Here is a 13674-nt window from a genome sequence, read left to right as displayed (position 1 = left end):
AGATGTTAAAGCGAGTATAAATAACACAGAGAGAGAGAGAGAGAGAGAGAGAGAGAGAGAAAAGTCTTTATCTTTATCTTTAGTGAAAATTGTGCACAATATGCCACATTATTGTACCATGGCAACAGCAACCTCTTTCTTCATAGACCATGATATAAAACTACCCATTATTACAAATTCTGGTGTAGAATTTCTAGAAAAATACCTAAAAGACAATGAGAACAACAAAACAAATAGATTTAACAATGAATTAAACTACAACAGCATCAACATTTTTGTTTACTATAATTGCCATCTGTTCTGGATTTCTAATGAAAGAATCTGGCAACCCTGTATTGGGCTCACTTCACTACAAGAGGACTATGATATTATAGGCCTCTTGCTTCACTACTGACAGCAGTTCCTCGAATACACGCATTTTACAGACATCACGAAAGTTAGCCTATATTGAATGCCAGACAAAAAAAAATTAAGCTAAACAAACATTTGATGCGAAATGTATTGCGTTATTGTGATACTTAACGTGATGTGTCATCTAGTTTCAGTTACTATGAAGACAAGCATTGAATTCTATGAAGTAACGCATTTTTATAATACCTTGTTGATGAACAATAGAACCAGCCTCAACAATAGTACACAGGCTTTCATTTCATTCAGACGCTAAATAACCTGAGATGTTGATACAGCGTCGTAAAATAACCCAATAAAATAAATAAAAAAATATCTCTAATTTTAAGTTTCTTTGTTTCAGTGGTGTGGTACCTGTTTATACTCTTCAACACACTACAGGGATTATTCATATTTTGTGCCTTCACCTGCACCAAAAAGATATGGAATGCTTTAAGCAAAGAACATGGATTATTTCCAATAAATATACCTTCCCAGAAGACGAGGAGATCACCATTTGCAGGAACTGCTACTACGTTGACATGACATGAACACAGCTGGTCTTCCTGGACTAGTGCATTACAATGCACGAAACATGACAGTGTAGACTTCTGTGCTGATTAGGCCTGGTCAAATCACAAACTAATGTAATGTGGTTTTACATCAGGCATCATCAGCGACAGTGGTAAGTAAACATACAGGGAGTGTGCAGAAAAGGCTAACAGCACTCAAATCATTCTAAACTGTTATTTATTAATATGGTGTTGGGCCACCAGTTGACTTTAACACACTTTTTGTGTTAAGGGAACACTGTGGTGAAATAATGCTGAAAAATTAAGAAAATCCACTTTTCTTGTTTTTATGATAGTAGCTATATTTGGGATTGTTTTTAATTGTCTAGCCATATAATCAAATGTAGCCAAACATATGGTGTGCGAGTAAGTTGAGAGAAATGTCTTTTTATTTTTTTAATGCTGTTTTCTCGACTTTTTAAGCAGTTTATTGAATAAAAAAAAGGTCCTTGCACAACAGTTGTCAGATTGGTCTGAAACTTCTCACAGAGGTCAATTAAATATTGATAAATAAAATGTAACTAGCATTTGTATGAAATATTAATATTAAGTTACTTCGGGGCATATTCATATTACACTTAGATTAAAATTGCTGTAATGGTAAATTCATGAAGCTTAAAAATTTATCGTGACAAAGCTCGGAACTTGGGGACTTGTGTCGTGTGCATGAGTAAGGTTACAGGTACAACGTACACAAAGCTCACGCTGCAAGTGCTCAGGGACAGTCGTGTGTACTAAGAAAGTGGCCACAACTAATGACAGGAAGACGGACGAAGAAACTGTTATGTCGAAGCCAATGACATTCAGAGAATTAAAGGTAAACGGTCTGTTTGAGGAAATAGAAAATACGTGTTATTTCGAATGGGTATTATAGAAGTTTGAAAATACATTTTGTTTTAAATTTAAGATACAGAATTTCGTGGAGAATTCGGAGGAGATACATTATTTTTTTTCGAATGGAGAGTTTATATTTTGTAAGTTGTGCCACACACAAACTAGAGGCTGGAAACGAAATTCATTGAAAGGCATTGCAGTCCCTCAAATTGTAGAAAAGTCTGTCCATAGCCTTGGATCGAGACGTAGAGGGCTTGCCCTAGTAGTGACATACTAATTGAAAACTATTTTCGAGAAAAATGTAGGATATACTTATCTTTCTCAGATACGAGATCAGCTAGCAACTGCTGAAAATCGAACAGAAAACAGTAACAGTGAAAACATTCAGTATTTTAAGTCTGCTACCGAAAAATCTTCGAATGTAGATAGTCATACACTGTAATAAAATGTACACAGCAGAACAGTAAATTTGATATATTTCTCATGTTTATTTTTATTATATATATGCTATGAAATTACGTGTTGCAACCTACCATAATATTATCAATATGTTGTTGCAGCCAGAAACCACTTTTGTAGCAGACCTGACAGCACCTCCGTGCTGGAAGCGGGAGTTTGTTGACATTGAAGTCCGGTCGCTTAGTCACGTGCAAAGACACAAGTCCCCAAGTTCCGAGCTTTGATCGTGACTCTCTATTTTGACTGAGCTCAGAAAACTAATTAATTTTTATTCTCATGACTATTTCCAAGCATTTGAGAAAATATGAACTACCGGTACAAATTTTGTTGCAAGGTGCCTTTCTAGTGACATCAATATAAAATATATTTAGAAAATATAATTTCAAAACTATTAGTCCTAATGACACTAAATTTTATGCAGATGATAATATTGTAGAAGTTTTAAAAATCATATGTGTCCCCTTAAATGAAATAGATTAATACAATTATGAATGATTTGGGGTAACTATTGGACTGTTATTGCCAGAGATCTCGAACTTCTTTAGCTCAGTCTGTGGCGTGAATAACTACAATGCATCAAATGGGTAGATTTTGTGCAGCAATGTTGAAAATTACATTTTAAGGAAATTTTTGTTGAATCAATTGTCCTTCAATATTTCTAAATATAAACGCAACAATTTATTCTTCACATACGTCACTTCATGCTATGTTTCCCAAAGGCTTTACATAAGTTTTACAATGTAGTTCATGTTAGTTTTCGAAGCCTAATTTTTGTCCTGTAGGAAGTTAACTGCATGAATAAGCTGTAAATAAACTTTCAGCTTCCAAAAAGCAATAGTAAAGCTTGTATTTCGTTTATTTCAAATTTAACTAGGAAACAAACTGGTATTTGGATTTAAATTATAAAACTAATTACATTACACCATCGGAATAAAATTATACGACAATGTACCAACTAGTTGTTTAATATATGTAAATGGTTGACTTCGGGCACACTGTACAGATATCTATTGACAAAACTGATAAACATATGCTTCAAGCCATCAGCCACTTTTCAATGCTAAACTGCAGAACTATCCAGATCAAATCTGAAAGAAACTTGTGAAAAGATACTAGTAATATTAGACAATTTCAACCAGCTTCTTTTGATATGTTTTCATTGCGTGAAACTTATTTTTAACAGAGTTGCAGCAATTTCAGTAGTATCCTGGTTTCCGAATAATCATATGCATTGGAATGCTATATATTAAGTTCCTCTGTAGAGAGTCCCCAAAATCAGTTACCGGTACACCACTGGCTCCAGCTAACTGTACATCAACAAACTGTCCTATTTTAAAACCAAATAAGTTTGTCTTTTGTACATTTTTCATGTTATGTTACACTTCAAACAATATCTCTTCACTGAGTTTCTCTCGAATCTCTCAGTAAAAGAACAATAATATTGTGAAAGATAACCATAACAATGGTTATATTAGCGTTTGCAACATAAATATGCGACCCTAAAGTACATAGTAAAGTGACATCAGAAATGTTTTCCTTGCATTTTTAACTATGTCCTCATTGTACCTATGCAGTGTAAAATATTACCATGGCAACTAAAACTTACCATTAAGCAAAGCCTGCATGGTATAGTCAAAAAAAAAAAAAAAAAAAAAAAAACAAGGTACAATAAAAGTATAAGGAAAATAATTAATTGATGAACTAGTGGACTTACTCGTGTTAAATATGAAATATAGAGCCTACTAGATCGCGGCGTCATCTCGAACTTCTCTGCCTGTTAGGAGGGTGTGTTTTTATTGTTGGAAGGTGTTGAATTGTGGAGTCGAATAGTGTGTGTGTACTGAAATTGATCTGTGTGTTGAGGATTTGATCGGGGTGTGTTTTAGTGTGTTTGTATATTTCATATTGTTCCAGTGTGTTGAGTTTTTGGTTCTTGGGTTGTGTGTGTAGGATTTCCATGTCCGTATTTATGTTATTGTATGTATGGTTAGTATTGGTTATGTGATCGGCGTATGTAGATGTATTGTGTTCTCTGGTTATAGCTTTAATGTGTTCTTTGTAGCGTGTTTGGAATGATCTGCCTGTCTGTCCTATGTAGAACTTGTCGCAATTATTACATTTGAGTTTGTATACACCTGTGTGGTCGTATTTATTTGTTTGTGTTTTTTATGTGTTGAGATGTCTTTGTAGTGTGTTTTCTGTTCTGTATGTTATGTTGTATTTCTGTTTCCTGAATGAAGATGCAAATAAATACGACCACACAGGTGTATACAAACTCAAATGTAATAATTGCGACAAGTTCTACATAGGACAGACAGGCAGATCATTCCAAACACGCTACAAAGAACACATTAAAGCTATAACCAGAGGACACAATACATCTACATACGCCGATCACATAACCAATACTAACCATACATACAATAACATAAATACGGACATGGAAATCCTACACACACAACCCAAGAACCAAAAACTCAACACACTGGAACAATATGAAATATACAAACACACTAAAACACACCCCGATCAAATCCTCAACACACAGATCAATTTCAGTACACACACACACACACTATTCGACTCCACAATTCAACACCTTCCAACAATAAAAACACACCCTCCTAACAGGCAGAGAAGTTCGAGATGACGCCGCGATCTAGTAGGCTCTATATTTCATATTTAACACGAGTAAGTCCACTAGTTCATCAATTAATTATATTCAAGTGTTAAAAGTGGTGTACGCAAGATTCAAAATGGAGTATAAGGAAAATATTTTTGATGTCACTGTATTTCCTTTACGTTGCCTATTCCTATAGTTGATTCTGGTTGAGTGGAAGGAAAGGCCTGATGGCCTTAACTCTGCCAGGGAAAATAAAACTATTATTATTATTATTGTTATTATTATTATTATTATTATTATTATTATTATTATTATTATTATTATTATTATTATTATTATTATAGTTCCAGTTTTGTATGAAAGCACCCAGTTAGATAAATATAATATTTTACATTAATTTTGTATTCAACAATGATTAAATCAAAGTGTGTGCTATACCATATATTAGGCCTATTGTCTTTCGTCTTCAGGGATTTGAGTACCTTAGGTACTGTACTAGATATCCTACTGATGCAAGGGTCCAATCCATGCTACTCATGCTGTATCAGAAGATTGTTTTAATCGTAATTTTTATAATACTCATACACCGACCATTATTATTATTATTATTATTATTATTATTATTATTATTATTATTATTATTATTATTATTATTATTATTATTATTATTATTTCCCTGTCGATAAAATTAAGGAACTAGTAATAGAGTTAAGAATAATGACAGTATAACATTGTACCTGAAACGATTTTATGTGTTTTAAAATACCTGTACTTTTTAAAATTCTGTATTTATATTTATGAAAGTATATTCTAATACATACATGAAAGGTATATGTATTTAAGAATGAGTCCACGGAGTGTTGCACTTAATATTGTAACAGCTTAAATTTTCACGAAAGTAAGGGAATGAGTGTTTTCTAAAATGTTTTATTTATTTTATACTTTTGTAAGTGGTGACTTATTCTTACATGAGTTTAATAAGTGAAAAAATTAATATCGAAACTTAATGTATTTGTATTGAAGCTATTTTTAATTTCGTATTGAAAATTGTACTGGTACGTCCTAATATTGGAGAACTGCACGTATTTGAAGTAATGTTTCCTTTATTATTCAAAGATTCATAAAGCCTTATGCTGTGGTTAAATTTTTATTGCATATTGACCCATATGAACAGTATCGATCTATCGATCGATGAATCAATCACTAAAATAACACCACAACTTTTAAGGTAGGAAGGTATTGCCAATCTCGACAATTAATTTCATGAAGTTTGGTGCACGTTACTAAAAAATTGTTATAGATATCTGAACAAGATTTCCAGGAAATATTTTTACAATCTTCATTTTTAATAATACCTACTAAATATTAAAGAGTGTTAACAGGTATTGAGATATAATTTTTTAATGTAAAAAATGTAAAACTGAGAAAAAATGATTGATGCATTTTTTTCAAAAACTATTCATCCAAAATATATGAAAATTTTTGTGTACATTAACCAGAACCAAACGACTAAAAATAGGTATGGATTTTGCTGTGATATTCTTGGAATGTAAAAGAAATACTTGTTATATTAAATTTTAGTCAAAAAAATTGTGGAGTTTAAAAAACATATCTCAATGTCTGTTAATATTTTTCAATTTGTAGCAGGTATTATTAAAGATTAAGAAAGTAAAAACGTTCCCTGAAAATCTTGTTTAGATATCTATAACAGTTTTTGAGTAACGAGCACTAAAATGTCATGAAATTAACATTTTCGAGTTAGATAGTACCTTCTTGCCTTAAGTAAATCTTTCTATGCAATAAGAACAATAAGCTGCTCATTTATTTCCTATGAAAACACTTAATAAGAAATGACACTTCAGTACTAAGTGCTGTAATGGAATTGCAGGATATTATACCTCTAGAGCAGCATTTCTCAAACTTTTTTTAAGTGGGGACCACTTAAGTCAGAACAGTTCCGCAGACCACCTTACTCTTGTTCCCTTCAAAAGCAAATTTATCATTTTCGTAGCATATTTTAATACCAGTATACTTATATTTTAAAATTGAATTAAGGTTCGGTACTTTGGTCCTCTGGTTATGAATTCGGGTGGTCCCTGCCTGAGTTAAAGGCGCGGCGCCAGATGTGCAGGGAAAAGATTTCGAGAAACACCACGTATATAGTGCTTTGAATCCCTCTTTTGCTGCTGAGAGTAGAATGGGAAGTCGATAGACGGGTAGTGTAATAAACTTCATAAAATGCAGTACTTGGAGAAGAAGCGAAATTCGATTGCCATGTGTCATTTCCAAACTCTGAGACTTTAAGCTATAGTGTGATACGCAATTCGTTTGAATTTTATTTTTTCTTCTGTATTTTTTTGAAGGACCACAGGTGGTCCGCGGACCATAGTTTGAGAAACGCTGCTCTAGAGCATCTCAGTTCACTTAAGCTGCATCTACAGGGTTCAACTTTCCATATGCGTATGCATACAATCTGGGAAGAATATTGAAAGGATCAAGATTAAAACACGCGTTCAATTAAGATGCTTGAAGATTTTGTGTCTATGGTGTGCCATTTAAATGTCATCTTCACTACGTACGGTATATATATTAATTAATATTAGGCCTATATATAAATCTTGCATTGCTTGAATGCGTAAAGTTGAAAGAAAAGTTGAACCGTGTAGATGCATCTTTAAGGTTTCTTTACTCAATGTGAAATGTGATAAGATATGTCTCGTTTGTCGTCACGTCTAGTGCGGAATTATCTTCGCACAATATAAGTAGACTTAAGATGTAAAATCGATTTTTAAATGTTGTAAATAGTATTTAATGTATTTATTAAATTGTATGATTTTAGTTGACTTCTTGTTAATATGTCTTGTATTACTTTCAAATGTAAATGAAGTTCTGAACGAAGACAGGGTCTCCTAGTCAAACAGTGTGAGTGAATGAGTTAATCTAATCAATTCAGTCCGACATTATAATCAAGTCAGTTGGTTAAGTTGTTGGTAGAAAGCACAGTATTTTAAATTGTATACTGTACATAAAGAAAAAAAATTATGAGATGAATGAACCAACTTGGAGAGGCAGTAAACTGCTGTGCAGTGATTGGGGGGAAGGGAAAGAATTATCGTAACTCTGTTACTATTCAGCTGACAATAAAACTACTGTCAGTGACACAGTTCATCTCCCCTGGAAGGAATGCGGAGTTGGGGTAGTAGTTTCGCACTAGTAGTGGATGAAGGGAAAGTTAGAAATACAATGTAGCATGCATTATAAAAACATTGATTTACCAATTCCGCGCCACTTTACTATGGAGTACACTACACATGAAAGTTATATTGCTACGTCTTAATTTTGAATATATATTTACACCAGCAATTCTATTAAGCAAACGTTCACCTTCGTCTTCCAAGTACAAATGAGGAGAGAGGAATGTTTTTTTTTTTTTTTAAGAAAATAGAAAGGGGATTAAGCAGAGGGTATTCACACCAAAAGTACCGCTAGCCAGCCGCTTGCTCCAAAGTTAGCCTCACACCCCTCTAAACAACATCCCTAACTTCCCCAAGGTTCAGGGCAGATGAGATGTGTCATCGACAGTAACCTTGTCTCATTCATAATGCAATCTGCGATGAACTCTGAATTCATCCAAATGGACTTAAGTCAAAGAGATAAAAATATGTTGTAATAGTTTCTAATATAGTAACGCCTGGTGACTAATCGCTGAATTACTCTTGTATTCCAACGAAAACTGAATACCTGTATTCATATTTTACGTAGTTAGTACTTTTGTGTGTTGTGTTACTTGTACTGTTAAATTATTTTACCTAAATTATATCAGAAATACAGAAGTACTAGTAGAGTCAGAAAGTATCGGAACTTCGAGTGGCAACGCCATGCTCTATAGGCAACTTCTCTGCCTTGTCCGTGTGGTATGTGATCTACTCTCCAGGCATATAGACTCAGTGCAGCTACGCATGAGAATGGGGAAGACTAACGTAGCCGAAAACCAATCGAAATACAGTACAGTCTTCCGCTTCGTTTAGTGAAGACGTGTATATATATGTGGTAAAATGAGCTTGAAAAGCAGAGAGGTAACATTAAATTTTGTAAATAATTGGTTAAATGGCGATCTTACTCGTGTTAATTATGTAAGCATGTGTGGCTTGCAGCTGTTTCGGTGCTACTTGACACCATCCTCAGAGTCTACTAGATCTCGGCGCTATCTCAACTTCGCTGCCTGTTGTGTGGGTACGTTCGTGTGATGAAGAGTTGTGTGAAATAGTGTGTGTTCTGAAATTGATCTATGTGTTGAGAATTTGATTAGAGTGTGTTTCAGTGTGTCTGTATATTTCATTTCGAAGTTGAGATAGCGCCGAAATCTAGTAGGCTCTGAGGATGGTGTCAAGTAGCACCGAAACAGCTGTAAGCCACACATGCTTACATAATTAACACGAGTAAGATCGCCATTTAATCAATTATTTATATTCAAGTGTTAAAAGTAGTGTACGAAAGATTCAACATGGATTAAATTTTGTGTTAAACTCGGTAAAACATTTATTGCCACTTTGGTACTCGTGCGCCAAGTGTATGGAGAAGAAGCAATGTCTCGGACTCTAGTGTATGAGTGGCACAAGCGCTTCACATCAACGGATGATGATCCACGATCAGGAAGACCCAGATCGGCAAGAACGGAAGAAATGATAGCTCGAGTTGCACAAGAAATCAGACGAGACCGCAGAAAGTCAATAGATGGTGTGGCTACTTTGTTAGGCATTTCGCTTGGTTCTGTGCAGTCCATTCTCCAAAGTGATTTGAAAATGCAACGTGTGTGTGAGCACGTTGTTCCAAGAAGCCTAACAGATGAGCAGCGGGAAGAGCAGCAACTGGTTAGCAGAGACCTGATTGACAGGGTGGACCAGGATCCAACTATCTTGCACAGAGTGATCACAGGTGACGAGACATGGTGCTTCCTTCACGACCCGCAGCCAAAGCGGCAGTCTTCAACGTGGAAATCTCCCGACTCACCACGACAAAAAGAGATTCCGTGCCGACCGATCAAAGGGGAAAGTAATGCTAGAAGTGTTCTTTGATATCCAGGGTCTCGTACATTTCGAGTTTATTCCTGAGGGTCGAACTGTAAGTAAGGAGGATGTGTTGCAATTCTTCGGCGTCTTCGTGTTGCAGTTCGACGAAGAAGACCCAACTTGTGACAAGGACAGAATTGGGTTCTCCATCATGACAATGCCCCAGCACATCCGTCGCTCTTGGTGAGCGAATTCCTTATACAGCACGAAATACCTGTCCTTCCACAGCCACCATATTCTCAAGATCTTGCTCCAGCAGATTTATACCTATTTCCAAAGGTCAAATCCCTACTCAAGGAACGGCGGTTTGCATCAGCCGAAGAGGTAAAAATTCATGCGACGCGCGCGGGCGTACTTTGAAGGCGGTGTTGTGTAAAGGTACGCGTTCACTACATCTTATCGGACGAATCGCACGTATCGGAAAAAGACTATCTTTGCTGTAATTGTTATGTAACCGCGTTCACTACATCGTATCGGACGCATCGCCTCTCGGCAAATCCATCCACGTTTCTCGGATGGGCAACTTTTCCGATGCGTGCGATCATGGCCTTCTTTAATAAATCGATTTTAATTGGTCACCTGTTACTATTATGTTGTGGCATGTTCAGTGTCGCGCCAAAATGGCAGACGGAAAAGTTATTTCGCGTGTAGAAAATTGCGAAGAATTATATAATTTGAGGCGTTCCCATTACAGTAATCAAGTAGTTTCTTGCAAATATATTATGTAACCAATATTTCTTTCGTTTCTTCCTCTTCAATTAAGACGCATGAAGCAATTACAAATATTCTTATTCGCTAACAGACGTAATTAATAGATCTCAACTCCTCTGTTTTCAGCAATGTCAATATCGTACGACGTCATGTTTTAAACAGCTGGTAGGGAAATCCGATGAGGCGATGAGGTGGAGCCGTTACAGTGAACGCACTGCACTTAAAATATCCGTTGCGTGCGATTCGTACGAGGAGTGCGATACGATGTAGTGAACGCTTACTTTTAATGGTTATATGCCATCTGCAAAAAAGGTATCCACATGCTAGCACTGAATCTATACGCCTGGAGAGTAGGTCGAATACTACATGGAGAAGGCAGAGAAGTTGCCTGTAGAACATGGCGTTGCCACCCGAAGTTCCGGTACTTTCTGACTCTACTAGCACAGTCTAGTATATACAGTCAAGAAGCTCAATACGTAGTAAATATGCATCCATAGATAGTTGCTAACCACTAGGATCGCTACTATCGCCTCATTACAGATAATGTGAAGTAGTACCTGCACAGTCGTATTGTATTGTATCTATTAACATTCCATGGTATTCATACATTGCTTCACAGCTAGAATATGGAACAAGTCAAAAAACTTAATACTATTATAAGGTTTTAATTTATAGTCACAGTCTAGATGAAATATATACAGAAGAGATTTACAATATAGTCTACTAGTACAACACAAAGTTTTAGTATCAATTTCATGAAGCGTTATTGAATATCATGAATTCACCTACAGAATAGAAGGTGTGAGAAATTAGGTACTTCTTTAATTTGGCCCTAAATAATCTTATGTTTTGAGTTTCATTTTTTATATCGATAGGGAGGCTATTAAACATTTTTACTCCCATATAACACACTCCTTTTTGATATCACGATAGACTTGCCGATGGAGTATGAAAGTCATTTTTTTGACATGTATTTATGCTATGAACTGTTGAATTAGTTACAAAGTTTTCACGATTACATGAGAGGAAGATTATTAATGAAAAGATATACTGATAAGCCATGGACATTATTTGTAGTTTTTTGAAAATAGTCCTACAAGATTCCCTAGATTTGGCACCTACTATTATTCTAATTACTCTTTTTTGTAATAGGAATATACTGTTACTATCTGTGGAATTTCCCCAGAATATTATTCTAAAACTCATTACCGAGTGGAAGTATGCAAAGTATATTGTTTTTAAGGTATTGATATTTACCATCTTTTGCATAGATCTAATAGCAAAACATGCTGAATTTAGTTTGGGGGTAATTTCTTTAATATGATTTTTCCAATTTAACACATTACCGATATCGATTTTTAGGCCAAGAAATTTGTTCCTAGTACCCTCATAAACTCAAGCTTCGTGACTGTATATACTAGACTGTGCTACTAGTATATAATATTACTAATTTTAATACACTGAAAAGTTTTGACATTAAGATCTTCAAATCATTGTAACAATGGCAGCAGAGAAGTGAAGGATTAATTTTTAAATTGTTGGACTGGCAACATTCTACTCCTTTCAATAACCTTTAGTCTCGGAACCAAAACCATTACACAATATTACGTGTTCATGAAGATAATAAATACTGTACAGGAATAAAGCAGAAGTAGGCGAAGAGAGTAAGTATAATAATTATCATGACCCAGAGTGTAATTTGCAACACAGTAGGCCTAAAGTAGACAAGACATATTTAATGTTAAGGGATATTTACTGAGATTATGTATGTTTTATACTGCATATATGTTAACAGAAAGTGATATGTTTGCAAAGTTTGTCTCTCTCCATATTTAATTCTGAATGAAATTAATATGGATAATTGCTTTTCATCAAGACTGTAAAAATACAATTCAGAAGAAAATAAACAGTCAATATCTAAATATGTTTCTTTTTCTTATTCTGGGGTGAGGGGGAGAAGGAATGAATCGATAAAAAATGAACAAGACAATGTGATGATTGTTGATGATTATGAATGTTAATGATATTCACAGTGATGTTGGCGATTACTTTTATATTGAATTGGCGAAATAGATTTAAGATGAACCTACATGGTTCAACTTTTCTTTCAGCTTTATGCATTCAAGCAATGCAATGATTGATATTTAATATTAATTAACACAGACACCCATTTATCTTGTGCACCTATTATAACTTTTTTGTTTGGATAGGTATTGGAATTTTTTGTTTTTGAGAGTTATGTCAGAACGAGGGGCTAACGTGAGTGTAGAGATTTAGTGCATGTAACTATACGTGGTACAGTCATTAAGTTCTAATACTGAGCGCATAGTGGCGTTGTGGTTCACTTTAGTGCATAGGTGGCGCCATGGTATGATACCTTGTCAGTTAGTCTCTCGACCCAACAAGAGACAGTTGAGTGCATGCACTGTAAGCAGAACTACGGTCTTTGTTGTGACGGTGATTTGAATGCGCGCGTCGGAACTCGAGTATGTTGCAGTTTGAGCAACGGGCAAACGTCACGTTCTGTCAGAAATTAGGCGAAACTGCTATAACCGATCATAACTGGAGACGAAACATGGTGTTTCCTTTACGATCCGCAACTGATGCGACAATCCGCCACCTGGAAAACGCCATTATTTCCACGACAGAAAAATCCGCAACAAGACAGGTCAAAAGGCAAGGTGATGCTTTAACAGTTTTTTTTATTCAAATGGAATTGTTCACATAGAATTCATCCCACAAGGTGCAACTGTAGACAAGATCCTCTACAAAGAGATTCTTGGCCGTTTAAGCATTTCAATTCGTCGTAAGCGTCCTGAGCTTTGGCATAGGAAGAATTGGCTGTTGCTACACGACAACGCCCCTGCACATCGCTCCATCCTTGTCCAAGAGAACTTGCAAGGCAACAGGTCGCTGTTTTGCCACACCCTCCGTACTCACCTGATCTCGCACCATGCGATTTTTTTCTCTTTCCCCTCATGAAATCAATCCTACGAGGGCGTAATTTTTATGCGGCCGA

The 13674-nt window shown here is 35.4% G+C and overlaps 1 protein-coding gene across 2 annotated transcripts in view; it reads left to right on the top strand.

Annotated features, from left to right (window-relative positions):
- The window catches only part of LOC138706688 (G-protein coupled receptor Mth2-like), an 87949-nt gene extending 84035 nt beyond the window's left edge, over positions 1–3914 (top strand). For both annotated transcript variants that reach the window (XM_069836270.1, XM_069836269.1), the window contains exon 5: positions 752–3914. In XM_069836270.1, coding sequence (XP_069692371.1) covers positions 752–933 — 182 coding nt within the window. In that variant the 3' untranslated portion in view covers positions 934–3914. The remainder of the gene's footprint in view (positions 1–751) is intronic.
- Positions 3915–13674: the final 9760 nt, after the last annotated feature.

Source organism: Periplaneta americana, chromosome 9 (genome assembly GCF_040183065.1).
Source record: "Periplaneta americana isolate PAMFEO1 chromosome 9, P.americana_PAMFEO1_priV1, whole genome shotgun sequence".
In the NCBI taxonomy this organism is placed as follows: Eukaryota; Metazoa; Arthropoda; class Insecta; order Blattodea; family Blattidae; genus Periplaneta; species Periplaneta americana.
The sequence above is the reverse complement of the archived record's forward strand: the minus strand, read 5'-3'. Positions and strand labels throughout refer to the sequence as shown.